We start from the raw sequence: 27,083 nt of genomic DNA on the forward strand, positions 1-27,083 counted from the left end.
TGATGGCCTCAGTTTGTTTGTGTTAATCTCTCCCTTTGCTCTATCACTTTGCAGTTCCCCTCCATAAAGAGGCAGAGTATATATTAACCCATCTCTTGCCTTTGGAGTTGGTCATGTGGCTTGCTTTGGCCCATGGGTGTTAGTGGTCATGGTGTAAATAGAAGCTTTAAAAAATGCTGTTGTGTTTCCACTAGTTCTTTTGGACCCCTGACATTACCATGAAAATGTGCCAGTCCCGCCTGCCAGAGAGATGTGAGAGACATGTGGAAGAGAATTGAGTCATCCAAGCCAAGGCCATCCTAGACCATCCAGCTCCTGTCAGCAGGACATAGCCCCATTAACAGAGCCACCTAGCTGACCCATAGGCTTGTTAACAGAAATAAATGTTTGCTGTTGCAAGCCATCAGAGTTTTCTGATTGTTACACAGCAGTAACTACTCCATTCACACACATTTGCTGAAAGCGTTGGTGCCTGGGGGTGACCCCCAACTTCTGCAACTGAAATGGTGAATACATTCCTGTAATTTGAACCTCACTGATTTTATAGTTAGCAGCCTGGAGAGTTTGTTTGAAATCTCCATCCTAGGCAGACTGCCCTTTAATCGTTCCCTAAATACAACCGGTACATCCCTGCCTCTGCCTCTGCCTCTGTACGTTGTATTTGTCCACATTGAAATGTCCTTCCTTCTCCTCCCTGCCTATTGCATCATACCAGATCTCCAAGGACATGACTTTAAAACCAGCCTTTTCTGATTGACCTCCTGCGACTGTTCCCTGCCTTTTCAGCCTATTAGTTCAGGTTATTTCTTGCCTGAGCCATAGATTGGATACCAGACCCATGTTTGCCATATATGGCTGTTGTTTTTTTGTTTGTTTGTTTTAATCTCAGCTGTTTGTTAAACTAGATCCCAAGTTCCTGGAGGGCAGGACCCTCTTACATCTCTTTTATCTCCCAAGCCTTGTATAGTATCTTGAAAAAGGAAGTACAGGGCCTTTCACTTAAGACTTTAATATTTGTAGGTTGACCATCACTGGGGGGCTAATTGTTACTTATCATTGCTAATGAATAAAACCAGAAGAATGGATGAGTGAATGGAGGGATGGATGGATAGATAGATAGAAGATAGATAGATAGATAAATAGATAGATAGATAGATAGATAGATAGATAGATAGATAGATAGATAATGTTAGATGCTTCCAGACCTGAATTTGTAGAATGTACCCCGTTCTACTATAATTCTCACTAGGAAAAAAAATTTTACTTTAAAATGCCACCTTTCCCCTGAAGATTTTACTGACCTCCCATTCATTCTCTCCAGATTAGATATGCCCTCTTCCTTTCCTGATATCCCTATGTGACAGTCAATTTCTTACCTGCTCACCTCCACCATGCCACATGTCACAAGCAGCAGCTCCTTGAGATCAAAGGCTGTAGCTTAATTATGTATGGATGTCCAGCACATGGTAGAGTGCTTACTGCACAGGGAGTACTCAGTAATTATTTGATTATTTTATCTATCCTGCCTCTGTCTTTCTTTTAAATGCCCTACTTCAGTCCCTTATTATTGCTCATAGAGACAACTACAAAAACCTTGTAACTGACCTTCTTGCTTCTAGCCTTATCTCCCTTCTTCACCTTTCAACCTGTTAGCAATGCACACATACGGAATTCAACTTAAAAGGAAAATCCAACCAGGCTATACTCCCACTAAAAGTCTTCATAGCTTCCCTCTTCTTCAAGGTATTAATAAAAGCCAAGCTCTTAGGCTTGGCACGCAAAGCCCACTAAGATATGCCCATCCTACCTGTGTAGATCCTTCTTTCACAACAGCCTCAACTTTATTCCAACAAGATAGTACAGCCTGTGTGTACTATTCATGCTACACGGTTACTTCCCAACTGTACCTTGGCCCCTGCCTCTCTAGATGACTCACGGACTCACCTGGCCCAGCCCAGTCCATCCTGACCTTCCCTCCTGCCCACCAATTTTCCCCACCCCCATAGGTGTTCCACTGATTGTTGACACATTGCATTGTGATTATTTGATTTAAGTGGAAGCTTCCTGAGAACTCTAGCACTAGCGTAGTATTAAATTAGCCTAGGTTCAGGACCGACTGTTGGATTTAGACACTCCTCTGCCATCCTTGGTACCTGGGTTCACATCTGAGTAACAGCCCATTAGCGTAACTGCCCAATGGGTTCTCCCTGCCTGCTGTCCAGATAGAACAGATTTATCAAGACAGGAGAATTGCAGTAGAGAAAGAGTTTAATTCGCACAGAACCAGCTAAATGGGAAACCAGAGTTTTATTACTCAAATCAGTCTCCCTGAAAATTCAGAGACTGGAGTTTTTAAGGATAATTTGGCAGGCCAGGGAGTGGGGAGTGCTGATTGGTCAGGTAGGAGAGGAAATCACAGGGGATCGAAGGGGGTTCTTCTTGCAGTCTTCCATCCCTGAGTGGGATCAAAGAGCTGGTGGAGCCAGATCACCAACCTGGATGGTGCCAGCTGGTGCATCAGAATGCAGGGTCTGAAAAATACCTTGAGCACCAATTTAGGTTTTGCAATAGTGATGTTTATCTAGGAACAATTGAGGAGGTTGGAATTGTGTGGCCTCTGGCTGCGTGACTCCTAAACCATAATTTCTAATCTCGTGGCTAATTTGTTAGTCTTACTAAGGAAGTCTGCTCCCCAGGCAAAAAGGGGGTTTGTTTCCAGAAAGGGCTATTATCCTCTTTATTTCAAAATTTAACTGTAAGCTAAATTCCTCCCAAAGTCAGTTTGGGCCACAACCAGGAATGAACAAGGGCAGCTTGGAGGTTAGAAGCAAGATGGAGTTGGTTAGGTCAGATCCTGTCACTGTCATAACTTTCTCACTGTGACAGTTTTTGCAAAGGCAGCTTCACAGGGCAGATGAAGATAAACTTCAATGTCTCGTGATGGTGATGATGGTAGCTAATATTCATTGAGCACTTACTATGTACCAGATATTGTTCTAAGTGCTTTAAATAAATGAGCTTATTGGCCGGGCGCGGTGGCTCACGCCTGTAATCCCAGCACTTAGGGAGGCCGAGACGGGTGGATCACGAGGTCAGGAGATCGAGACCATCCTGGCTAACACGGTGAAACCCCGTCTCTACTAAAATAATACAAAAAAACTAGCCGGGCGAGGTGGCGGGCGCCTGTAGTCCCAGCTACTCGGGAGGCCGAGGCAGGAGAATGGCGTAAACCCGGGAGGTGGAGCTTGCAGTGAGCTGAGATCCGGCCACTGCACTCCAGCCTCGGAGACAGAGCGAGACTCCGTCTCAAAATAAATAAATAAATAAATAAATAAATAAATAAATAAATACATAAGCTCATTTGGCATTCACAGTAATCTTATGGGGTACATACTATTAGTACCCTCATTTTAGCAATGAGGGTTAGGAAAGGTCAATTAAGTTTTCTAAGATTACACAGCTACTAAAACTAGAATCTGCATGCAAACCCAGGCAGCCTGACTCTAGAGCCTGTCACCTTCAGCACCACGTCGTGTCGTGTCGCCCCACGTTCATGTTTTCCAGGGGCCTTCTCCCATTCCTCAGTCATTTCCTCTCCCAAGAGCGGAGGAGAAGGAAGGGCCAAGAAGACATTTCTCATGGCTTTTTAATTTATTCAGTTTACCTGAATTCTCTCATCATTACTAAATGGCACATACTGAGCCAGGTTGAGGCCTGTCTTTTCTTAGTTTTATCTGTATCTGTTTACTTAACCACGAAGATAACTTTTTTACTCCCAAATTTGAGTGATTAGTAAAGAGCTATATAATGTAACCAGTTTTGCTTTTCGCAAGCCAGCTCTGTTTCAGTGGGCTGAAAACCACACTATTGCTTCCTCTTTACTTTGCAGTGAGAGCACAGCATTTGTCACTCAACCTCTGAATCTTAGTGACACTGCTGGGACGGTAAAGGACTGTGCTGGCCCCAATGGCAGGCTTCTCATATGTGGCACCTTTCTTTCTCTTTCTGAGTAAGTTTCATAATCCTTTATGTTTCTCTTGTCACAGGAGGTAGTCAACTCAGGGTGCTAGGTGATGGAACAGGACAATTTGGTCTCTGCAGAAACAACTATGCCATATATTTCTGATGTTAGCAACGATTTTTGACTTATTGATGACAGTTCTTGGCTTAACTAGACATCCTTGAGTTCCAGGGAGGTGCAATGCTTGGTTGAGTCCCATGCACATGATTCCATTGTTTTTTACATTTGTGTGTGTTGCCAGATCTATCAGTTTTGCTTGGCCCTGGCTTTACTCCTCTTCCTGGGCTGATCATCCCAAGAGACAATAAAAAAGCCTTGTGTCAGGCTGGGCGCAGTGGCTTACGCCTGTAATCCCAGCACTTTGGGTGGATCACGAGGTCAGGAGTTCCAAGACCAGCCTGTCCAAGATGAGGAAACCCCGTCTCTACTAAAAGTACAAAAATTAGCCAGGCGCAGTAGCAGGCGCCTGTAATCCCAGCCACTCAGGAGGCTGAGGCAAGAGAATCGCTTGAACTCAGAGGGCGGAGGTTGCAGTGAGCTGAGATCAGGCCACTGCACTCCAGCCTGGGCAACAGAGTGAGACCCCATCTCAAAGAAAAAAAAAAAAAGCTTTGTGTCCCAAACTGAGAGGAGACCTTAAGGTTTGTCTGATATTAAGGCTTGATGGAATAAATATGCCTTGCAGATACGACTGGGTGGAAAGAAAGGTTATGAAAGTACTTAGTAGTTTTAGACTATGCTAAAAGAAGGTTCTAGATTTCATCTGTGAGTGGAAGTGGAAATTGACTACTGAGAGACTGAGAAATGGGCAGGAAGATTCACTTGGCTCTGCTGAGGGCCATGCAGAGGGGCTTGCCTGATCTAGGGGCATTTATGTGTGTTAGAATAGGATGGAAGAAGAGGAAATTTGGAGGTAGAAGGGAGAATCAGATGAGTTGAGCAGGTAGTGGAATAGTTTCAAACCAGTTAGCAGGTACTTTTTAATGCTACAGTTTTCATTAACATCTGGTAAAGAGAATAGATCCCATCTCGGAATAATGTGTAAAATGCTTAAAATAAAGTGCATAGAATTATAGAGGAAATCAATCACATTGAAATACAGGTATCGGCCGGGCGCGGTGGCTCAAGCCTGTAATCCCAGCACTTTGGGGAGGCCGAGCACGGGCCGGGTCACGAGGTCAGGAGATCCTAATACGGTGAAACCCCGTCTCTACTAAAAAATACAAAAAACTAGCCGGGCGACGAGGCGGGCGCCTGTAGTCCCAGCTGCTGGGGAGGCTGAGACAGGAGAATGGCGTGAACCCGGGAGGCGGAGCTTGCAGTGAGCTGAGAGCTGGCCACTGCACTCCAGCCTGGGCGGCAGAGCAAGACTCCGTCTCAAAAAAAAAAAAAAAAAAAAAAAAAAAAGAAATACAGGTATCAAAATATTTTAAATATGTTGTAATGCAGTAATTTATTTGCTTCTTATTTATGGATTACATAATAAGATCTACAGGTAGGTCTGTTAACCACCAAACTTCAAAGTAATGATGAGTATAAATAACATTTCAATGTATCTTAAGTAGTTATAATGTGATACGAAGATATCTGTGGTTATCTACATTCGTAACCGAAGAAAATACTAAATTTCCATTAGAAGTAAAAATGAAAATAAAGATGTAAGATTATTTTTCACCCTGGTTTATGGACCCTTTAATCCTACATGTGGACCCACCTAAGAACTCTTGCTTTATAGCTGGGCATGGTGGCGCACACCTGTGGCCCTAGCTACTTGGGAGGCTGAAGTGGGAGAATCGCTTGAACCTGGGAGGTGGAGGTTGCAATGAGCCGAGACTGAGCCACTGCACTCCAGGCTGGGTGACAGAGTGAGATTCCATCTTAAAAAAACAAAACAAAACAAAACAAAACAAACCTCTTGCTTTAGAGAGACTGGATGGAACTAGTGCAGGGACCCGAATGGCTGGAATGATTGGGAAAGTAAACCAAGCTGTATTTGGTGTGACCAGGACTATGGTTGAAGAATTAAAAGAAAAGAATACAGCATTCAGCACAGAGAGGTTGCTTCATAAACATTGATTGAGTTAATTGTGCTCTTGTCTCTAGGTACCTATGATAGTGTGAGGTAAGAGTCAGACCTAGGGCCTGCAGGAGAAGTTGCCAGGACCACTTGCTGGGTGATGGATGCCTGCCAGACTGACTTGGCGGGTGCTGATGGATAGGTGCACTGGTGGGATCCTTTGGGGGCTGGTGTGTTTCTGTTTTTTGGTTAAGTTGTCTGAGTGTGATTCTCAAGTGTATGTGCTTTGTGTATTTGAACTCTTATGTTTGCTACATATATAGGAGGAAACTGGGTTTACATTGTGCAATAATTCATAGAATTGCAAATTCTGTCTCTTTTTTTGGTAAGCAGTCTAGAAGGCCTGGGGAAGGAAAGTAGTAATCAAGGCTCAAAAGGGGAAGCTGGAAGCTTTTCCTTAACCCATTTAAACAATTACCTAAACTGGGTTATAGATTTACTTCTTCTAAATTCTGACTCATCCCAAGCACTAATTTTGTGTAGAAGCACAGTTTCTATGTGAAGAATACATAAATCAGGAAGTTACTTGAAAAAGCTTTGGAAGTCTGCTGTTTGTCATTACAAATATAGAGGGGAAATGAAAGAAATTATTTAAATAATGATCAATTGATCAATTACATTGGTTAGCAAATGTATACTTTGTCCTGATTTTTTTTTTCAATAAATATAAGGACTGAACAATCCTGATAGAAAATGGTGCCATATGAGATTAATGTCATGGGTCAATGAGTTCTCGGAGTTAGCAGTTAGCTTTGTCTGCCTGTCTATTTCCCCCACCCTAACTAGCTGCCCTACAAATAACGGCCATTAACGTGGCAGGGTTTGGGGGAAGGGCTATTGTCTGTCTTCCTGAGATTGCATTCATGAAAAATAAAACAGATTCCACTTAGTACGGATGGAAGCTGTGTCAGCCTCCAAGCATATAGGGTTTTTGAATGTGTCAAGAGAAAAAAGCTGCTTGTTATGCTGGCTATTCCTGAGGTAGGTTTTGTATAAGGCAGCATTATTTGAAACCGCTCTTTTTTTGGTATCAAAAATGGTCAAGTATGGGTCGTTTTATAAGGTTCAACCTAATTGTTTTCATTCAAATAATACTGCAATGGTAAATTTGACAATTCAAGTGATATTTTTAAAGAAAGTCAATCCCATCGAGGAATTTTTAGTGTTTTGAAAGCATGATTCCAAAGTTAGTATGTCAGTGCCAAGCTTTGTACTCATCAGCCTACAAGAATATGAGCTATTATTCAAAAGTAGCTAACCCTCTGCCCACTGAAAGAGAAAGCAAGAGGGCAGTCCTCACAGGTGTTTTTCGGAGGGTGGATGATATGTACTTGAAAAAACTCAGAGAGAATATATTTATAATAAGATCCTTAAGCTTATGCCCCAGTGCATAGCCATTTGAGTTGATCTCTGCCAGTCATGCCTTCCACCTGAAAAATACCTTTGAAATCTCCACACTATTTCTTTCAGTTTTCTGAGAAAGTAGTATGTCTTAGACTGTTTGGGGTGTTGTAGCAAAAGTACCATAAACTGGGAGGCTTATAAACAACAGAAATTTAGTTCTGGAGGCTGGGAAGTCTAAGATCAAGGCACTGGCAGTTTGGTGTCAGTGAGGGTCTGTTCCTCACAGCGCCTTCTCACTGTGTCCTCACGTTGCAGAAGGGGCTAGCGAGCTTCCTGGACTCTTTTATAAGGGCACTAATCCCATTCATGAGAACAGAGCCCTCATGACCTAACCGCTTCCTAAATGCCTCACCTCCTAATACCATCACCTTGGGAATTTGGTTTCTGCATATGAGTTTTAGGAAGACACAGACATTGATACTGTAACACAGCACCCTCCCAGTCATCCCTCTACTAAGACATTACTTCATTCATCCGCCTTGCTGGCTTCACCCATTCTCCATCCCACCCCTTCCTACTGCTCCTCACCTAGCTACTGTCTCTAGCTGCCATCCTGGTCTTCGTTTTTCCTTCTCCATGAAACTCCTGGAAGTAGGTTACACTTCCTGCAGTTACTTCTTACCCTGAAAACTGCTGCTTCCACTCTATTGAAATCGCTTTTACAAAGATCTTCATGGACATCCTCCTCATCGAGCTAACAAGACTGTCCTCTACCTTCAGAGTCCCCAAGCTCTTGGCAGCCTTTGGCAGTGCTGACAAACCATTTCCTCTTAGAATGTTCTTCTTCCCTTGGTTTCCAAGCCGCTGTGTCCTAGTTGCCCTCCATCTAACTCTTCCCTCTGTAGGTATTGTTCCTCATCCCATCCCCTAAAGAGATTCCCTAGTAATCTCTCCTTAGCCCTCTTCCTTCTGTTCCCCAACACTTCCCAACACTTGTATATAACTGGCCTAATCTACATCTTACAGCTCAGAACTCTCCCTAGTTACAAACAGACATTTACAGGAGCCAACAAGAAACAATGGAGACAGCCATGGATTTGGCATCTGCAGATCTATTAGTATGTTCAAGTCTGGCTCAAATTCTAGGAGTTTTTACATAACTAAATATGGGAATATCACAGTTTTTGAAAGGATTCGATTATAAATATTTTCAAAGGGTTAAATAGACCTTAGCCCTTTGAAAATACTTATAATTTATATATAAATGTAAATATATATTTAAATATTATTTCAAAATGTTTGCTGAATATCCTTCCTGTCTATTCCACGGTCTTCAAATTTAGTATTTCTAAAATTAAATGCATTATATTTTCACTCACCATTATACACACAACAGTAACTCTTCCTGATATCTGTATTTCTATTCAGAGTATCAATATTCTCCCAGTCAGCCTTATCAAACTTATGATCTTTGATTTCTTCCTATCTCTCATCTCGCCTACTACTCCCAAGCATCCAAAACACTGAAAACTCTACAGATTTTGTTTCCACAGTAGCTAGGTTATAGTACCTTTATTTTTATCCCTATTGCTTTTGTCACCTCTGTCCTGAGCTCCTATGATTACCTGATACCTATTTCTAACTTCCGTCATCCTACACACAAACTGTCAGGTTCATTTTCCTAAGACCTTTCAAACAGTTTCAGTGGATTCCCCATTGCCTAATGAATCAAGTCCAGACTTTTAAATGTGATAGTCAAGTCCTTTCTGCTCTGGATCCAAAATTGCTATCCAGTTTTACCTCTCTCTATTAATCTTCATGCAGCACCCCCCCATCCAGTTGATTACTCCTTATTTTTGAATAAGTCTTTTGATTCCTACTCACAGAGTCTTGCCATGAAATCTCTTTTACCTAAAATGCCCTGTCTCCCCGTTTACCTTGTCATAATCTTCCCAATTCTCCAAAATCCATTTCTAATGCCATCTCTTATGCCATCTCCATAAACCTACTTCCCTCCCCTCAAAATGTAGTCCCTCCTTTCTTCAAAATTTTTGAAGCACTTTTATTATATGTTTTCCATAGAGAGATGACTACTATCCACTTGACTGGATTATAAAATCCAGAACAGAATCTAGCCTAAATTCATCTTCATATCTTAGTCCATCAAGCATGAGAAATACTGTAAGTGGTTGAATAAGTATTTATTGAATTGGCAAATAAAGCAGTAGAAAAAGAAGTATGTGTTTTCACAATAAAAATTTTCAAATGTGGTACCCATCTTGCTGAAAAGTGATGGGAAATGTTGGAGAAGTGTTGCCTAGCCACCAAAGATAACATCATTTGTAGAAACATGCCTTGATATAAGTAGGTTAATGGTACCTCAAAAGCCACATTAAAAAATATTTTTATTGTGAAATACAACATAAGAAAATATTAATAAAACATAAATTTCGGTTAACAAATAAGTAAAAAGTAAAATCTACATAATATCTACCAGGTCAAGAAATAGAATATCACCAAGACCTAGAAGCACCCACCCAGCCCGCAGTGTGCCCCATCAAATCACAGACGCTCCCCCAACGCAATCACTTTCCTGACTTTCATGATAACCACTTCCTAGTTTGCTTTTTTTTTTGAGATGGAGTTGCCCAGGCTGGAGTGCAGTGATGCAGTCTTGGCTCACTCCAACCTCTGCCTCCCAGGTTCAAGCAATTCTCTTGCCTCAGCTTCTGTAATAGCTGGAATTACAGGCACCTGCCACTATGCCTGGCTAATTTTGTATTTTTAATAGAGACGGGGTTTCACCATGTTGGCCAGGCTAGTCTTAAACTCCTGGCCTCAAGTGATCTGCCCACCTTGGCCTCCCAAAGTGCTGGGATTACAGGCATAAACCACCTCACCTGGTCATTTCCTAGTTTTTTGCTGATGATTTTACCCCTTATGTATGCATCACTAAGCAATACAGTGTGGTTTTACCTGTTTTTAAACTTTATAAACAGTAGGATTATTCTGTATAGAGTCACAAGGATTCAGAAGTGTTTTTGTATCTTTCATTGAACGTAGTCACTCATGTTATTGCAAATAGTTGTAATTGTTGATTTTTATTTCTATATAACATTCCACTTTATGACTGTACCACAGTTTATCCAGTCTACTGTTGATGGACATATGGGTTGTATCTTGTTTGAGGCTTTAATGAGCAGTGTAGCTGTGCATATTCTTTCACACATAGCTTGGTACACATATTTCTCTAAGATGGCATTGCTGAAAAGTGTTTTAAACTGCCACTGTAGTATAACTTGTTGGTAAGTAATAATTTACATTTTCCTAAGGTGGTCTAACTTCTGTTCCTGGATTCTTATTACAAAAAGAGCATGATATAAATATGTCACATTAATTTGGACTTATGAATAAATTAGTGTATTCTAAATTATTATAGAGGCTGGGTGCAGTGGCTCACACCTGGAATCCCAGCACTTTAGGAGGCTGAGCCAGGCAGATCACTTGAGGTCAGGAGTTCGAGACCAGCCTGGCCAACATGGTGAAACCCTGTCTCTACAAAAATACAAAACTTATCCGGGCGTTGTGGTCCATGCCTGTAATCCCAGCTACTCAGGAGGCTGAGGCAGGAGAATCACTTGAACCTGGGAGACAAAGGTTGCAGTGAGCCAAGATTGTACCACAACACTCCAGCCTGGGTGACAGAGCAAGACAATCTCAAAAAAAAAAAAGAAAAAAAATTATTACTAGAAATGTGTGTGGTTGGCTGACTAGTTGGTTGACTGTTGGTTGGTTTCCCAATTTTAGATTGAGCATACATATATGAGATATATGCACCTGACTGCCTCAGGTGACCACTTACCTTTTCTTCCCTTTTGCCCTTTTTTGTATTCCTTTCTATCCCTTAGAACTATTTTCATTTCATCCCAGATTCCTATACTCAGTCTTTTTGTGTTCTCTGTAATGTCCTTTTTCCTTTCCCTCACTTTTTTTTTTTCCACTCTAGTCTCCTTACTCTTTGTCCCTGTGGAGTCACAAAATGCAGCAGAGGCTCTGCTTCCTCCTCTTCTTATGAACTCTGTTCAGTTAACTCCATAAAGCCAGCAATCTCTCCCTGTCTGGCCCTTCCGATGTCTTCCAATCCTGTCTTTCCTTTTACTGTACCCTGGGCCCCTAGTAAAAGAACTGGCCACCCTTGTGGCATGTCTTTGTCCTTTCTGCAACACAAAATGAACTAGCCTTTAATATCAATCATAGTAAGTAAAGATATGCTTTTTGATTTCTGAAAAATGATTGATCTAAAAAATTTGTCAAATGAAATGTTACCATTTAATCATGTTTTTTTCCTTTAGACCTAATACTTGAGATTTGTTCTAATAGAAAACATTCCCTAGTACTCCCAACGGAAAACTTTTGGTAAGAACAAAGCTAAAATAAATTCTAATCCCAGAACCTGCTGGATTTTACAGCCATCTATTAGGAAGCTTTTCAGTAAAACCCTTTCTTTAAGAAATGACAAAACAAAACCAAAAAACCCTCCACAGAATAAAAAGGAAGTGCTGCTGCCTCTTCAGATGCTAATTGTGGCTAGTCTTGCAACAGACCTGGCTAGGAGCTACAAATAGTTCAACCAACCAGCTAGAAAAATCATGGCACCAAGGGCAGAGCCCTAGACTTTGCATCTCCAGCAACTACTTCTCTGGGAACTGCCCGATGGCACCAGGCACCCTGGAATTTGAGGCTTGAGGAAGTATATGCCAATTTTTTTCATAAAATAATGTAAAATTGTCATACATTTATTTGCTTTAAAATAAGTACACTTCGATCAGCAGATGTTTTATAGAAGTGGTCATGTTACATTGATGAAGCTAAACTTTTTTTAAGAGACTGAAGAGTACTATAGAAGTTAAAGTTATAAAAGAACAATTAACTCATCAAGCGATTCCACTGCTGCTCAGCCTGAAGAAGATGTTGAACATTTGAGTTGATTATAGCTAATAACCTGTGATCTCATTTACCAGAATTGTAATACAAGGAAATACATAATGTGGTACACTGGGAACGGGAACACTAATCTCTTTTTATTCCCCTTTCTTTCTTCTACTTGCAAGCTAAGCTCAGCATTGGCCAGAGAGAAGTAACAGTTCAGAAAGGACCACTGTTTAGAGCTGAAGGTTACCCAGTCAGCATTGGCTGCAATGTAACTGGCCACCAGGGACCTTCTGAGCAGCATTTCCAGTGGTCTGTTTACCTGCCAACAAACCCGACCCAGGAAGTCCAGATCATTAGCACCAAGGATGCTGCCTTCTCTTACGCAGTATATACGCAGCGGGTGCGAAGCGGAGACATCTACGTGGAGAGGGTCCAGGGCAACTCAGTCTTGTTGCACATCTCAAAGCTCCAGATGAAGGATGCTGGCGAGTATGAGTGTCACACACCAAACACTGATGAGAAATACTATGGGAGCTACAGTGCAAAGACTAATCTAATTGGTAAGCTGCTTGTCCACTTTTGCTCGCCAGCCCCTGAGAAGCCAGAGTCTCCACCATCACAATATCTTGCAATGTGACATGGCTTTATATTGTTCCATGTTCTTTGGGAAAAGAGCCCATATACCCTTGTGGATATTTTGGAGATATGTCACAAGGGGGTATCTCATATTCTCTAAAATTATGTTTCTTTTTCTCAATTATCTTTGCCATATTTAGATGGTGTGTGGTTTTCCCAAGGCCTTGTCCACAGCTATCCATAGATTGCTAATAGCAACAGCATTCAACAAAGCTATGAGAGTTCTCCCTGTGTTGTCTCTGCTTGGAGGCAGAAGAGTAATTTGACAAGAGAGCTGGTACCATAGGTGATAAGTCATTAACTTAGAAATGATTATTCTCAAACTACCATTCTCAAACATATTTATATATTGGGAAAGGGTCATAGTCTTTGCAGTTGTCACTTTGTCCCTTTGTCTGGAATATCTATCACCCCCTTTTCAGCTTAACAAACTCCTACATATACTTCAGGACCCAGTTTAGACACTGCCTCTTCTGTGGAACTCATCTTGACTGCTTGGGCAGAATTCCCACTTTTGTTTCTTTTAGATTGTCTGTTCATACCACTACTATCAGCATGCATCCGGTTATATGGTAACTGGCTGTTTGTATGCCTCTCTCTCATCACATCCTCAGCTTCTACTCAGTGGCTAGCACTGAGTAGATGCTCGGTCACACTGGTTGATTAAATCTAAGTGTTGCTTTCATATAAGCTTAGGCTGTGTGATTTCATTTTAAGTAAACAAGAACGGTAGGGTAGTAAGACAGTTACCAAAACTTTAGTAAAGATTGCATTTGGGCTCTAAATGATACATTTTAACAGACATTATTACATTATTACAGAGCCTTATAGAGGAGCAGGTTAAGGCCCAGGGAGGTGAAGTGACATGCCCAAGTCCATGTAGTAGGGACGGATGTAGGACCAGAATCTAAGATTTCTCTGTCCCAGTGACATGCTTTGTGTCTGAGTAGCTCAATTGGTTACAGCCTATGCTAATGAATCAAAGTGAGGGTCAACACATTGGTGAGACATTTACTTTGCCAAGTTCCGTAGACTATACATAGATGCCAGTGTTCCCATTAGCAACAGAGAAAGCATATGGATAGGAAGGCATATGGCAAGTGGAAAACCAACTCAAAGTCTGTGTGCTTTACATATGGTAGCTCGGGGCGCCATCTTCACCTAAGGAGGCCCACTGGACAAGCACTGGGCCAGTCACATTATTATCACTCCTTTGTTTCCAGTTATTCCAGATACCCTCTCTGCCACCATGAGTTCTCAGACTCTCAGTAAGGAGGAAGGTGAGCCATTAGCCCTCACCTGTGAGGCATCAAAAGCCACAGCCCAACATACACACCTCTCTGTCACCTGGTACCTAACACAGGATGGAGGAGGAAGCCAAGCCACCAAGATTATTTCTCTCTCCAAAGATTTTATATTGGTCCCTGGGCCCTTATATACAGACCGGTTTGCAGCCAGTGACGTACGGCTCAACAAACTGGGGGCCACTACGTTCAGGCTGTCCATAGAGAGGCTCCAATCCTCAGATCAGGGTCAGCTGTTCTGTGAAGCAATGGAATGGATTCAGGATCCAGATGAAACCTGGATATTCATCACTAAAAAGCAGACCGATCAAACCACTCTGAGGATCCAGCCAGCAGGTAATTATCTTCCTACGAAGTTCATTAATACACTAGTATTAGGTAGTGGGTATTTATGAGGTATGTTTTAATTTTTGTTCTAATCCTTTGTTGGCTCTAAAAAAATTGGCTAGAAAGTTTGATTTGATTTTGTATTTTTGTCATCTGAGAAGCATAACTAAGAGGGAGGACATTCAGTTTTGGCTCTGCCCACAGATTCTTTGTGGGATAAGGTCTACTCAGTGGTGAGATTGATTCCACAAGCCAGTCATGGAAGTAGTTTTGTTACCATTTTTACCAGTCTCTGTGTTCGCACATTATCTACATTATCTAATTTAGTTGTAACCACCACCCTATGAGGCAAGTAGTTGAGTCTCCATTTTAAAAATGAGGACTCTGAACCTCAGACATGCTAGATGCGCTGCGTAAGGCCACCCAGCTGGTGAGAGTGGGGCTGGTCTTCAAAGGCAGGCCTGTCTCTCTCCAAAGCCCACTCAGCACAGACAGCTGGGCCTCAGAGTAGCTCCAGTTTCCAACATGAAGCCTTGTCTTCGTCAGTGCTAGGATTTCCTTCCACCCGCCCCCTTTCCCAACTTGGAATGCAGTCACTTTCCTTTTTTATCATTTTTTTAATTAAAAAAAATTTTTTAAGGACAGGGTCTTGCTATGTTGCCCAGGCTGGCCCTGAACTCCTGGGCTCAAGCAATCCTCCTGCCTCGGCCTCCCAAAGGGCTGGGATTTCAGGCATGAGCCACCACACCCGGCCTGCTGTCACTTTTCATAATCTTTTGGCATTTTTGTCAAAGCAAGTATAAAGGCCTTGTCTATGATTCTTGGTCTCTCCCTATAGGCTTTTGTCCAACAGGATTGGTTACTAAACTATATACTGTATACCCATTGCTAAAAGCAATGATCCAATGGTGGATCATTAAAGTTTTTTTCTTGACTAAAAAGAGTGTTACTGTATTCCACTAAAAATTGTCCTGTTGGCCTCAAGTATCCAAGTTACACTCATGAGTCCTATGGAGCAATATCACATGTGCTTTTTAACTTCAGAAAATTCTGCTGGATATTCTTAGCCAAAAAAGAGAGTAAGAAATCACAATTTACAGCAATTCAGTATAAAATATTTAATTTAATATATATATTATTTAATTTAGTATATAATATTTTAATTTTAATTTAAAAGCATACATTACTGTAAGCATCATACATTTGTCCTGCCATACATCTTGCCCTTACTAAGATGGCATTCAGCAAAACCATGAGGCCCTTTCTGGGTGATTTAAGGAAGAGTCATGAGTGTTTTTTACTCTAAGGATTTTTTTTTTTTTGGTTTACCTACCAGTATAGAGCTGAACTCGCACATAAAATGTGATCCCTGTGGCATCCTTCCAGAGGGTGTCATCTCTCTCTTGTACTGAAAGGACAGAGGCTGTGGGCTCTCTAAGTACCTGCCTTGCTTTTGTTTCCCAGTGAAAGATTTTCAAGTCAACATTACAGCTGACAGCTTGTTTGCTGAAGGGAAATCCTTAGAACTGGTTTGCCTGGTTGTAGGCAGTGGCCGTGACCCACAGCTTCAAGGCATTTGGTTCTTCAATGGGACTGAAATTGCTCACATTGATGCTGGTGGAGTCCTGGGCCTGAAGAATGACTACAAAGAGAGAGCAAGTCAAGGAGAGCTCCAGGTCTCAAAGTTAGGCCCCAAAGCTTTCTCTCTCAAGATCTTCTCTCTGGGCCCAGAGGATGAAGGCACCTACAGATGTGTGGTAGCAGAGGTCACGAGAACACACACAGCTTCCTGGCAGGTGCTTCAGAGAAAGCAGTCACCAGACAGCCACGTGCACCTGAGGAAGCCAGCAGGTATGTGAAGTCAAGACCCGGCATGCATTGGGCTGCTTTCAGATGCCCCCTTGTCAGTAGAAGACCCCTTTGTGGATACAATGGGGATCTTCATGAAGAGCAGGTTTCAATCAGATCACATTGGAGGTGGAGTGGAGTGGAGTGAAGGAAGGCACCCAAACTAGCTGGAGACCCGAGTCCTATTCCTGGGTCATTTACTTAGGCTGCGACCATGAACACACCACTTTACGTCTCTAAGTCTCAGCTCCCTCATCTGTAAAATGATGGCACACAACTAGATGGTCTTTAAGTTCCTTCTTGCTGGCTTAGAGTCTAAGCCCTCTGCCTTTGTGTGTGTGTGTGTGTGTGTGTGTGTGTGTGTGTGTGTGAGTGATATGAATAGGTTAAGAGTAAAAAGCTACACTTTGTCCTCCTTCCTGGGGAATGAACACCCATGTTATCCTACCTTGAGACTCTGCTGGCATTTTTCAACTGCCTTCTGTTAATCTCCTACTATGTTGACCTGGTGTGGGAGATAGTACTTAGTCATAATTCTGACTCACAGTAAGAAACGAAGAGGTAATTGAATTGATAGTGGGCAGACTCCATCCTCTGCATTTTGCTGTGATGTGGTGAGACGCCGGTCCAAATGGTTCTGAGTGTCTGCAAGCACAGAACTGAGGAAACCACGCAGTTTACCTTTACTTTATGAAGGTTGGGCGACCTTAAACATGTTTGAATAATCATTGCTTTTTGTGTGGAGAAAAACAGACAAATCTACAACTAATATAAGGATTCACTAGGCTGGGTTTAAATTCAAAGTCCAGAAGGATTAATTGCCCCAAAATTTTTTTAATGTTTTCAATGTTCAAAAACTGAGCTGAAAATAAAGATGTCCTTGTTGCACTGGCTTATTGGAGACATCTCCAAAGATAGATAAATTTTCCTTTCATGTTCTCTAATACGCCATTTACTAGGAATGAAGATGCACCGATTTGGCCTGGAGTGGCAGGCCAGGAAGTATGTTGTGTTCGCTTTCACACTGAACTTTTGGTCTGACTTTCTAGAATTAAGGAAAAACAATATAGGTGGGGTTTACATATTTATGCAGAGATAAGTTTCTACTTTATGCATCTCAGCCTTCTCTGGAACATATCTGCAGGCTTTTGTAAACCTGGTATGTGGGAATTTCACCCTAAGGGGAACTTCAGGGTACACAGCTGATAATCCTATCAATAGGGTCATCTTCTAAAACTAAAAATAGTTCTTTGTATAGGCTGGAGTCTACACTGGGCTTACTATGTAGACACAGAAAAAGTTATTAGCAAATTTATTAAGGATCCTGTTTAGCATTCTGTTTTGAAAGTCAAACGTTACTTGAAGTATTAGCAACATTTTATCATTTATGAATATTTTAATCACCCATTACCGTTGTGAATGTGTAACTTACACACATTTCGTAAGTTTATTACTTCTTACCAAAAGGCAGTAATGGCCACAATGAACTAAGGAAACATCATTTAAAAAAAAAAAATCATGTTAGTTTAAACTAAACTAATCATCACTAAATCACATTATCTTAAAGTGGTGAGATTATGAGTAATAATTTCCCCTCCAATTTCTAAACTTCAGTTATGAGTCTATTTTTAACTTGAAAAAAATTAAATTTGAAAGCAGATTTGCTCTTTTTAAAAACATATTTATGGACATTAACCTTCATTCTGTCTTTGTTACTTATGTATATGTATGCATAAAACAGTCAAAGACTGAACTCCTTCCTCCGCAGGGAAGAACAATTTACAAATTTAGATCCTATTTAGATTTCTAATGCCAGTTCTACTTTATTTTCCTCTTTTGCTTTGAATTACCTCTGCTTTTGCCAGAGCCTATCATTAAACACTAATGCTAGCAGCCAACCTTTACTAAGTACTTTCCCTAGCCATCCAGGCTAAGCTCTTTGCATGTGCCATTTGTTCAGTCTTCTCAACAATGCAGCAAGGTGAGCACTATTATTATCTTCATTTTTACAGAAAAGAAAACTGAGGCTTAGAGAGGTCAAATATGTTGCCCAGGGCAATTCTGACTCCAGGAGCTGTGGCCTTAAATTAGTGCTGGGCTGCCCAGAATGTACAATCTCCTGCTGTATCTCTACATTGCTCACAAAGCAACCAGGACAAGACCTTGCAGAATTCATGTTTGTTGAATGAATGTGTTTGTTGAATGATGACTTGAATTTCCTATCTGAGAGTCAAATTTACATTTATGGTTTTACACTGTAGTTTAGACATAAGAAGCCTTTCTATTTACAACAATGTGTATCTATATATATAATGTATATGTATATATACATGTATTTTCCCCCCAAGTAATTGTTTTTTATAGTAATATTGTGAACAGAGATGTAATTAACAATGTTTCTTCCTCATTCAAACCACTTACTAAACCAATTAGCTTGATTAGGGAAAGATAAGAAAGAGGAAGATCATTTTGAACTGTGAAGGTCCGAATTCTAAAAAACTAAAAATTTAAATAAACACAGCTTTATTAGTTTCAGGCTCTTATATCTACCCTAATTAATATACTAAAACATTACCAGATGTTTGGCCAACTAGATATCCTTAAGGAAGAGTTGATTTAACAAACTAATAAAAAATACGTGCAAGTGATAAATGGCTTAAGTAAGCTGGGCACAGTGGCTCATGCCTGTAATCCCAGCCCTTTAGGAGGCTGACAGGAGGATTGCTTGAGGCCAGAAGTTCAACACCAGCCTAGGTAACAAAGAGAGACCCTATCTCTGCAAAAAATTTAAAAATTAGCCAGCGTGGTGGCATGTGCCTCTAGTCCCAGCTACTGAGGCACGCGGCAGGAGGATCGCTTGAGCCAAGGAGTTTGAGGTTGCAGTGAGTTAAGATCACAGTGCTGTGTTCCAGCCTGCACAACACAGCAAGACCCAGTCTTTAGAAATAAATAAATAGTTTAAGGGTAAATACATCCTCCGATATTCTTTCTGCTATCTTGTTTCCACTGTTTAAGTGTTTGGCAAATCTTTTGCCTGAGGTTGGTGCAAGAGGAAACAGCCCGATTTGACTTGTCACAAACTAGTCAAGTCCTAATTAATGAGATTTCACTGTATTTTAGAAAATTTCTTATTTACCTAAAACAGTATTTTTCTTCTATAATCTGTAACTCACAGCAAGAAGTGTGGTGGTGTCTATCAAGAATAAGCAGCAAGTTGTGTGGGAAGGAGAGACCCTCGCCCTTCTCTGTAAGGCTGGTGGAGCTGAAAGTCCCCTGTCTGTGAGCTGGTGGCACATCCCACAGGACCAGACACAGCCCGAGTTTGTGGCTGGCATGGGGCAGGACGGCACTGTACAGCTGGGTGCCTCCTATGGGGGATCCAGTTACCATGGCAACACAAGGTTGGAGAAAGTGGACTGGGCCACCTTCCAGCTGGAGATCACCTTCACTGCCATCACAGACAGTGGCACATATGAGTGCAGAGTATCTGAGAAGTCTCGGAACCAGGCCAGAGATCTGAGCTGGACTCAGAAGATTTCGGTTACTGTAAAGTCTCTGGGTAAGTGTCAGAGGAAGTCCTTTTCTGCACCTGTATATCACTCAATTCATTCTGCAGTGGAATTGGATTGCGTGTTATCCTGCATCCCCCAGTGATGGTATGTGTACCCTAGGACACAGAGCATAGTCTCTGGCTACCCTCACTGTCAATCAATCTTTAAAGTTTCTTCATCTTTGTAAAGATCATCTTTAGGGTGCAGCTTGTAAATTGTTGTTCAAAGTTAAAAACAAAACCTTATGAATCAGCTTACAGATGAGTATAGCTGAGCCTCATATCTTCTGGCTTTTGAGAGCTGCATCCCTGGGATTGCAGAGCCCATTGGAGCATGTGCAAAAAAAAGGGTTCTGATACTGAACCCACGCATGGGGGTAAGGGAAGGAGGCCAGACATCTGGGGTGGGGAGTGCTCCACCCACTCAGCAGCAGCTGTCTAAGTAGCAGATTGGGGAAACACTGCCTATTTGTTGTGGCTGCTGGGAACAGTCTTAGAAGAGGATCAACTTTGCAAAATTGAGGTCAGAGTTCAGGACAGACTGTCCTAAGAATCAACTTCTACTCTATAAAATATGAAACTCCAAATGTACAAAATGCGTGGTCCTACTCAAAGAGGTGGCAACTAGAAAAACTTGAAAGTGCTGCATTTTAATCTGGTACACATATTAGAAATTATGTTTCATTTTTCTGTCTAGAGTCAAGTTTACAAGTTAGTCTGATGAGCCGTCAGCCACAAGTGATGTTAACCAACACCTTTGACCTGTCCTGCGTCTTGGGGACTGGTTACTCTGACCTCAAGGTGCCACTCACTGTGACGTGGCAGTTCCGGCCAGCTAGCTCTCACGTCTTCCACCAGCTTATTCGAATCACCCACAATGGCACTATTGAATGGGGGAATTTCCTATCCCAGTTCCAAAAGAAGACGAAAGTTTCACAGTCTTTATTTCGTTCACAACTCCTAGTCCATGATGCCACTGAGGAAGAGACAGGAGTGTATCAGTGTAAAGTAGAAGTTTATGACAGAAATTCCCTATACAACAACCAACCTCCGAGGGCTTCTGCCATCTCTCACCCATTGAGAATAGCAGTCACTTTACCAGGTAAGTGTGACTTGAAATTAATCCCTGCTTTAAAGACAAACAAATAAATAGCAAGCCTCCCATTCTGGGTAAGTTATAACAATAAAACATAAAATACTTTCTCCCATATTTGTTCTGTCTAAGTAAGCACCACATAATGAATGATACCCAGGTTAACACTGAGTTAGTATGCATGGGTTGGCCACACTGGTTGTTAAAACATTGAAACACCTTCCATGCTGGCTAACTGCTGCTCTCTATCCATTCCCCATTTTCCTCTAAGTTCCCACCATCCAGCAACTAAAGGGTACCACGTGGCACAGCAGGGGGCCTCGAGGACCTGGCTCCAGGAGAGAAGATACGTTTTGGATTGGTCACTGTCCAGGCCTTACCAATTAGTAAACATTTGCAATGTCTCTGCTGGTGGTAGGGATAAGGTAAATTCCACTGGAATACATCCACCTACTTATTTGTAAGGTGTTAATGTATAAGAGTCAGAAAATTTATTATTACAATCACATATAATCCATCTCATCAACTGATAATAGAGCACAGGAGTTAAAAGTGAGATACCACCTAGGCAAAGTTCTGCTGTGTCATGTATCTTCTCTCTCATAGTCTGCATTCTCTTAGGACAGAGTGATGGAGAGACATTGAATTATTTAGTTCTGACAATCACTGGATAGCAGAACAGCTTTGGATGAGCCACTTAATCTGCTCAAGCCTTAGTTACCTGATCTGTAAATTGTTAATGTGCAATTTAAATATGGTAACATATATAACATGCCGAGTACCTGACATACCAAGATGATGCTCAAACGTGGTCACTGTCATTCTCGCTGCCGCTGTGCAACATTTTTGGTAATAGTAATGATCCCCTTGTTCTTGAATTCATGCTTAATTAATTTGTCCTCTCTGTGGTATTTGCAACTGCTGCCCCAATCTGTCTTCTTGAAACTTCCTTTTTCCTTGGCACCATGACACAAGATTTTCTCCTCCACTGATTTATTCTTTAAAGAAAATAGTTTCTCTGGATTTTATTCTTAGCTTTGATCTATTTTCATTCTATACGCTTTCCTGCAATGGACTCATCCCTACCTATGGATACAACCTGTATGTTCACAACTCCCAAATTCATTATCTTGACCAATTTCTCTTCTGATCTCCAGACTCATATATCCAGCTGTCTCCAAGACATGTCTGCACTCATTTTTATGTCAAAACATAAACCCCCCATTATCATCCAAAGCTCTTCCTTCTACATTGCCCCTTATGTCCCCACTCCCCATCAGTGACCCAAGTTGAAAACCTGAGTCATCACAACTCTTATGTTCACCTTGTATCTAAACTCCCATAGTGTGACATGCAAGGCCCTTTATCATCTGGTACATCTGTGTCTTTCCAGCATCATCTCCTTCAACTTTCCATCGTGAATTTGAGCTTCAGCCACACTGAATTACTTGCAGCTCCTCAATGGTCCATGTTCCCTCTTACTTTCAAAATCTTTGGTCAAGTTGCATCTTTTGTGCAGAAATCCTTAACCTCTTCTCCATCAGAATAATTCCTATAAACCGTTAAGACTCAGCTCAGAATTATCTCCTCCAGGAAGTCTCCCCTCGCTCCTGTATTTGGGCTAGGAGACCCTGCTGTGTGCTCAGATAGGCACTTCTACATACCTCTGACTTAACATGAGTGACATGAGGAACAAAAATTTTACACTGAGGCCAGAGGTGGCTCACACCTGTAATCCCACACTTTGGGAGGCCAAGGCAGGCGGATCACTTGACGTCAGGAGTTTGAGACCAGTCTGGCCAACATAGTGAAACCCCGTCTCTACTGAAAATGCACAAATTAGCCAGGCGTGGTGGTGTGCACCTGTAGTCCCAGCTACTCAGGAGGCTGAGGCACGAGAATCACTCTGCACAGGAAGTGGAGGTTGCAGTGAGCCAAGATCATGACACTGCACTCAAGCCTGCGTGACAGAGCAAGACTCCATCTCAAACAAAACAACCAAAAATTTCATACTTGAGAAAGGTTTCTCAAGACTTATTTCAGCTCCACATTCTAAATGTGGAAGACAGAGATCAGGGCAAATATCACTGTGCTGTGGTAGAGTGGCTGTCTGTCTACAAATGGCACTTGGCACCATCTCTAAGCCTCTGTCCCTGTACTTGTCTCCCTCTAGAGTGTGAGCCACTGAGGGAAGATATCCACAGGGCCTGGAATTGTCTGGCACATAATATAGTGTGTGCTTCATAAATGTTTGCTGAAGGAAGAGTAAAGAGACCTACTGGCAACATCAATAAGCAGTTACAAAAGTAGAGTGGGTGATGTGAGCAAGACGTGAGAAGCAGACTTGGGAACAAGGATTGTCACTCATCTTTCTGACAAAGCAGAAAAGCTGCTGGGGTCAAAGATTAGTTGACTCCACATCCATACGATGTTTCTACAGTTAAGTGGCCGCAAAGATGCACACAGTTTTAATCACTCATGTACAACTTCCTTTTGTTTACCCCTGTTTGAAGGCAGATACAACTAGAGTTTGAAAATTGTGAATCCAGAAATACTCTGCATAGTAAACACACAAACACAGCATTAACAGGGCCACTTTCTCCCAATCTGATACATGAAATATGACAAAAGAGATGCTTGTGCTTAAATACTGAAACAGTATCATGTGGAAGAGAGATACTGGGTTGTCTGTGTGACATTCCCTCTACCACACCACCCCTATCAAGCACAGGTGGCACTAGGACTAGTGGATGGAAGTCATGAAGAGATAAAATTTAACTTGATATCAGAAAGCATTCTGGAGTGGCAGAGCTGTCCAAAGATGAAATGGGCTGCCTTGTCAGCTAGTGATGTTGTTCAAGCTGGATGAGCAGTGAGCGGGGCTACTGTAGAGGGAGTTCACCCATATGATGGTGGGAGGATGCAGTATCATACTTGACCTCTAATGTCTCGACTACCTTAACTTTCTGTTTTGTAGCAAAGTAACTGTTTCCATTTTTTAAATTTAGATAGCAAGCTAAAAGTGAATTCAAGGAGTCAAGTCCAAGAGCTCTCCATCAACTCCAACATTGATATAGAATGTAGCATCTTGTCCCGGTCCAGTGGAAACCTTCAGTTAGCCATTAGTTGGTATTTTTCTCCTATTTCCACTAATGCCTCCTGGCTAAAGATCCTGGAGGTGGACCAAACCAATGTTATAAAAACTGGGGATGAGTTTCACACCCCATGGAGAAAACAAAAATTTCATACTGAGAAGGTTTCCCAAGACTTATTTCAGCTGCACATTCTGAATGTGGAAGACAGCGATCAGGGCAGATACCACTGTGTTGTGGAGGAATGGCTCCTGTCTACAAATGGCACTTGGCACAAGCTTGGAGAAAAGAAGTCAGGACTAACAGAATTGAAACTCAAGCCCACAGGTAAACCTTGCGGGTGTATCCTCACAATGTCTGTCTGTCTGATGGCTGTTTTCTCTTGGGCAGCTCTTCTATGGAGTGATTATGTGGGAGTAAAAATATGACCTAAAGTCATAGGAACAGTGTCCACCTACAAATGACTGCAGGACCGGGTAGTCCACCAAAGGAGGGGAGGTCACTTAAGGTGATTCAATCTGAGGTTTTGGGGAGCTGAGGTAGAAGCAAGATCCCTTTGATTGGTTCACTTCTCAGCCTGGCAGCCTGGTCTATGCAGCTACCCAGGGTATCGTATCTCCAGATCTCTATAATAACAAGCTGTGTCATTCCAGTGGGGCTGTACTGTAATTTGGCAGAGAAAGAGTAATACGAAGCATATTTCTCCCACTGTGAACAGAAACTGTACAACTCTATGGGGATGTGTGGAGAAATTGCTTCTCAACATTTAGCTGCCTAAACATAAGGCAAATAAGAGTAGTTAACTGTTGGAACGGCTTACTGAAGGAGTCTCCTCTTCCTCAGGAGATCTTTAAAAATGCAATGGAAGTTCCGCACTGGTCTAAGAGTGCCACTGTCTAAATGCGGGCAGGGTTGATTAGGTCTCTCAGCATAGGTTAGGTCACCTCCAGTGTTGATTAAAATTAAATGAACGTCACAGCCAAGGTTCGGGAACTGGCCAAGATCCAACAGCACAATGCAGAGAAGTTGATCTCATTTGGTGCTTAAAATACTATTTTCAAGGTAATGTTAAAAGAAAAAAAGAAAAAAAAAAAAAAGGATGATAACTGAGCATTACTATGTATTAGGCAATGGAATACAAAGATAAAGAAGGCACAGCACTGGCCCTTAAGGAGCTCCCAGTCTGGTGGGACAAGGGCAAAACAGCAGCTTGGTATGGGATCTCTTCCTGCCCTCTGGCTTCCCTTCTCTATGTTCTTCAAGTCCCTTCTTCTCCCTGCTAAATGTGTGTGTTCCTCAGGGACAGATCCTGGGCCTGTTTTGCTTCTTATTCTTTGCTTTCCTCAGAATTTCTTAAATACTGCCCTGGTTTCAACTACCACGTTCTAGATGATAACCCTGAGATTTTGTGCTTAGTCCTGATCTCCTGAGCTCCAAGCCTTCATCCCCAACTGCCTGCTGTACATTTCTACTTGGATGCCCCCATACTCAGCATGCCCTGAATTGCACTTAGCATCTCTGCCATCTCACCATGCTCATTTGTACTTCTGCATTTCCCATCTGTGTGATTGGCATTCTGTCTCCCAGTCATCCATGCCAAACCCTTGACCACATGTGCATGCCCCTCGTCAGGAGGCAGCCACTGCTTAGCTCAAGTGCTTCCCATGTACAAATGTGGACTCCGTGTTGTCAGATCTTTTTGCATATCTACAGATGCCTAAAATCTTTTTTGGTAACATCTCCCAGTTTAAGAATGTCCACAACTAATTCATTCTTTTTTTGTTTCTAAGACAGTCTGGCTCTGTCACTCGGGCTGGATTCAGTGGTGTGATCTTGGCTTACTGCAACCTCCGTCTCCCGGGTTCAAGCAATTCTCCCGCCTCAGCCTCCAGAGTAGCTGGGACTACTGGTGGCATGCGCCACCATGCCCAGCTAATTTTTGTAATTTTAGTAGAGACGGGGTTTCACCATATTGGCCAGGCTGGTCTCAAACTCCTGATCTCGTGATCTACCTGCCTTGGCCTCCCAAAGTTCTGGGATTACAGGCATGAGCCACTGCGCCTGGCCCAGTTCTTTTAAAATACTGCAAGTGTCAAGCAGAACATACCTGGGGGCTTGGCGTGGCTGTGGACTTCTAGTTGTGCACGTCATTTAGGGAACAAGTTAACGAAGAGGCCCCAGAAAGATGCTGAGAATGACTGGTCAGAGTTGTAAGAAGGATATTTTCTCTGAGGTTGGAAAAAAAGAAGTCAATTTCAAGGAGAAAATGGACTCCAGTAACAAAAACCACATAGAGAAAAGGACTAGAGGGTCCCTTGAACTGGGAAATTAGGCCCTGGCCAAGTATAGTGATGGGATTGGAAGCCAGATCACAATAAAATAGGAAGTAATTTGAGGCAAGGAAACAGTAACAGTATCACATAAGCTAATATTCCACGTGCTTCTCCATGAAGGAGAGAGTAAACATGGTAACTAAGAAAGAGTCCAAGATCAGACAGAATTATTCTCTTAAAGACAGATTAATAAATGTGTTAGGGCCGGGCATAGTGGCTCATGCCTATAATCCCAGCACTTTGGGAGGCCAAGGCGGGTGGATCACCTGAGGTCAGGAGTTCGAGACCAGCCTGGCCAACATGGTGAAACCCCGTCTCTACTAAAATACAAAATTAGCCCCCTGCCTGTAATCCCAACTACTTGGGAGGCTAAGGCAGGAGAATCACTTGAACCCGGGAGGCAGAGGTTGCAGTGAGCTGAGATTGTGCCGTTGCACTCCAGTCTGGGCGGCAGAGTGAGACTCCATCTCAAAAAAATAAAAATAAAATAAAATAAATAAATAAATAAATAATAAATAAATAAATG

The 27,083-nt window shown here is 42.1% G+C and overlaps 1 protein-coding gene across 3 annotated transcripts in view; it reads left to right on the forward strand.

Moving 5' to 3' along the window:
* The first annotated feature begins 3,898 nt into the window (after positions 1-3,898).
* Positions 3,899-27,083, forward strand: part of CD101 (CD101 molecule) — a 38,511-nt gene continuing 15,326 nt past the window's right edge. For all 3 annotated transcript variants that reach the window (XM_017869816.1, XM_017869818.1, XM_017869817.1), the window contains exons 1-7: positions 3,899-4,009; positions 12,554-12,934; positions 14,234-14,650; positions 16,106-16,492; positions 19,665-20,048; positions 20,737-21,141; positions 24,141-24,551. In XM_017869816.1, coding sequence (XP_017725305.1) covers positions 3,967-4,009; positions 12,554-12,934; positions 14,234-14,650; positions 16,106-16,492; positions 19,665-20,048; positions 20,737-21,141; positions 24,141-24,551 — 2,428 coding nt within the window. In that variant the 5' untranslated portion in view covers positions 3,899-3,966. The remainder of the gene's footprint in view (positions 4,010-12,553; positions 12,935-14,233; positions 14,651-16,105; positions 16,493-19,664; positions 20,049-20,736; positions 21,142-24,140; positions 24,552-27,083) is intronic.

The sequence above is a fragment of the Rhinopithecus bieti genome, unplaced genomic scaffold, assembly GCF_001698545.2.
Source record: "Rhinopithecus bieti isolate Rb0 unplaced genomic scaffold, ASM169854v2 scaffold_3040, whole genome shotgun sequence".
Classification (NCBI taxonomy): domain Eukaryota; kingdom Metazoa; phylum Chordata; class Mammalia; order Primates; family Cercopithecidae; genus Rhinopithecus; species Rhinopithecus bieti.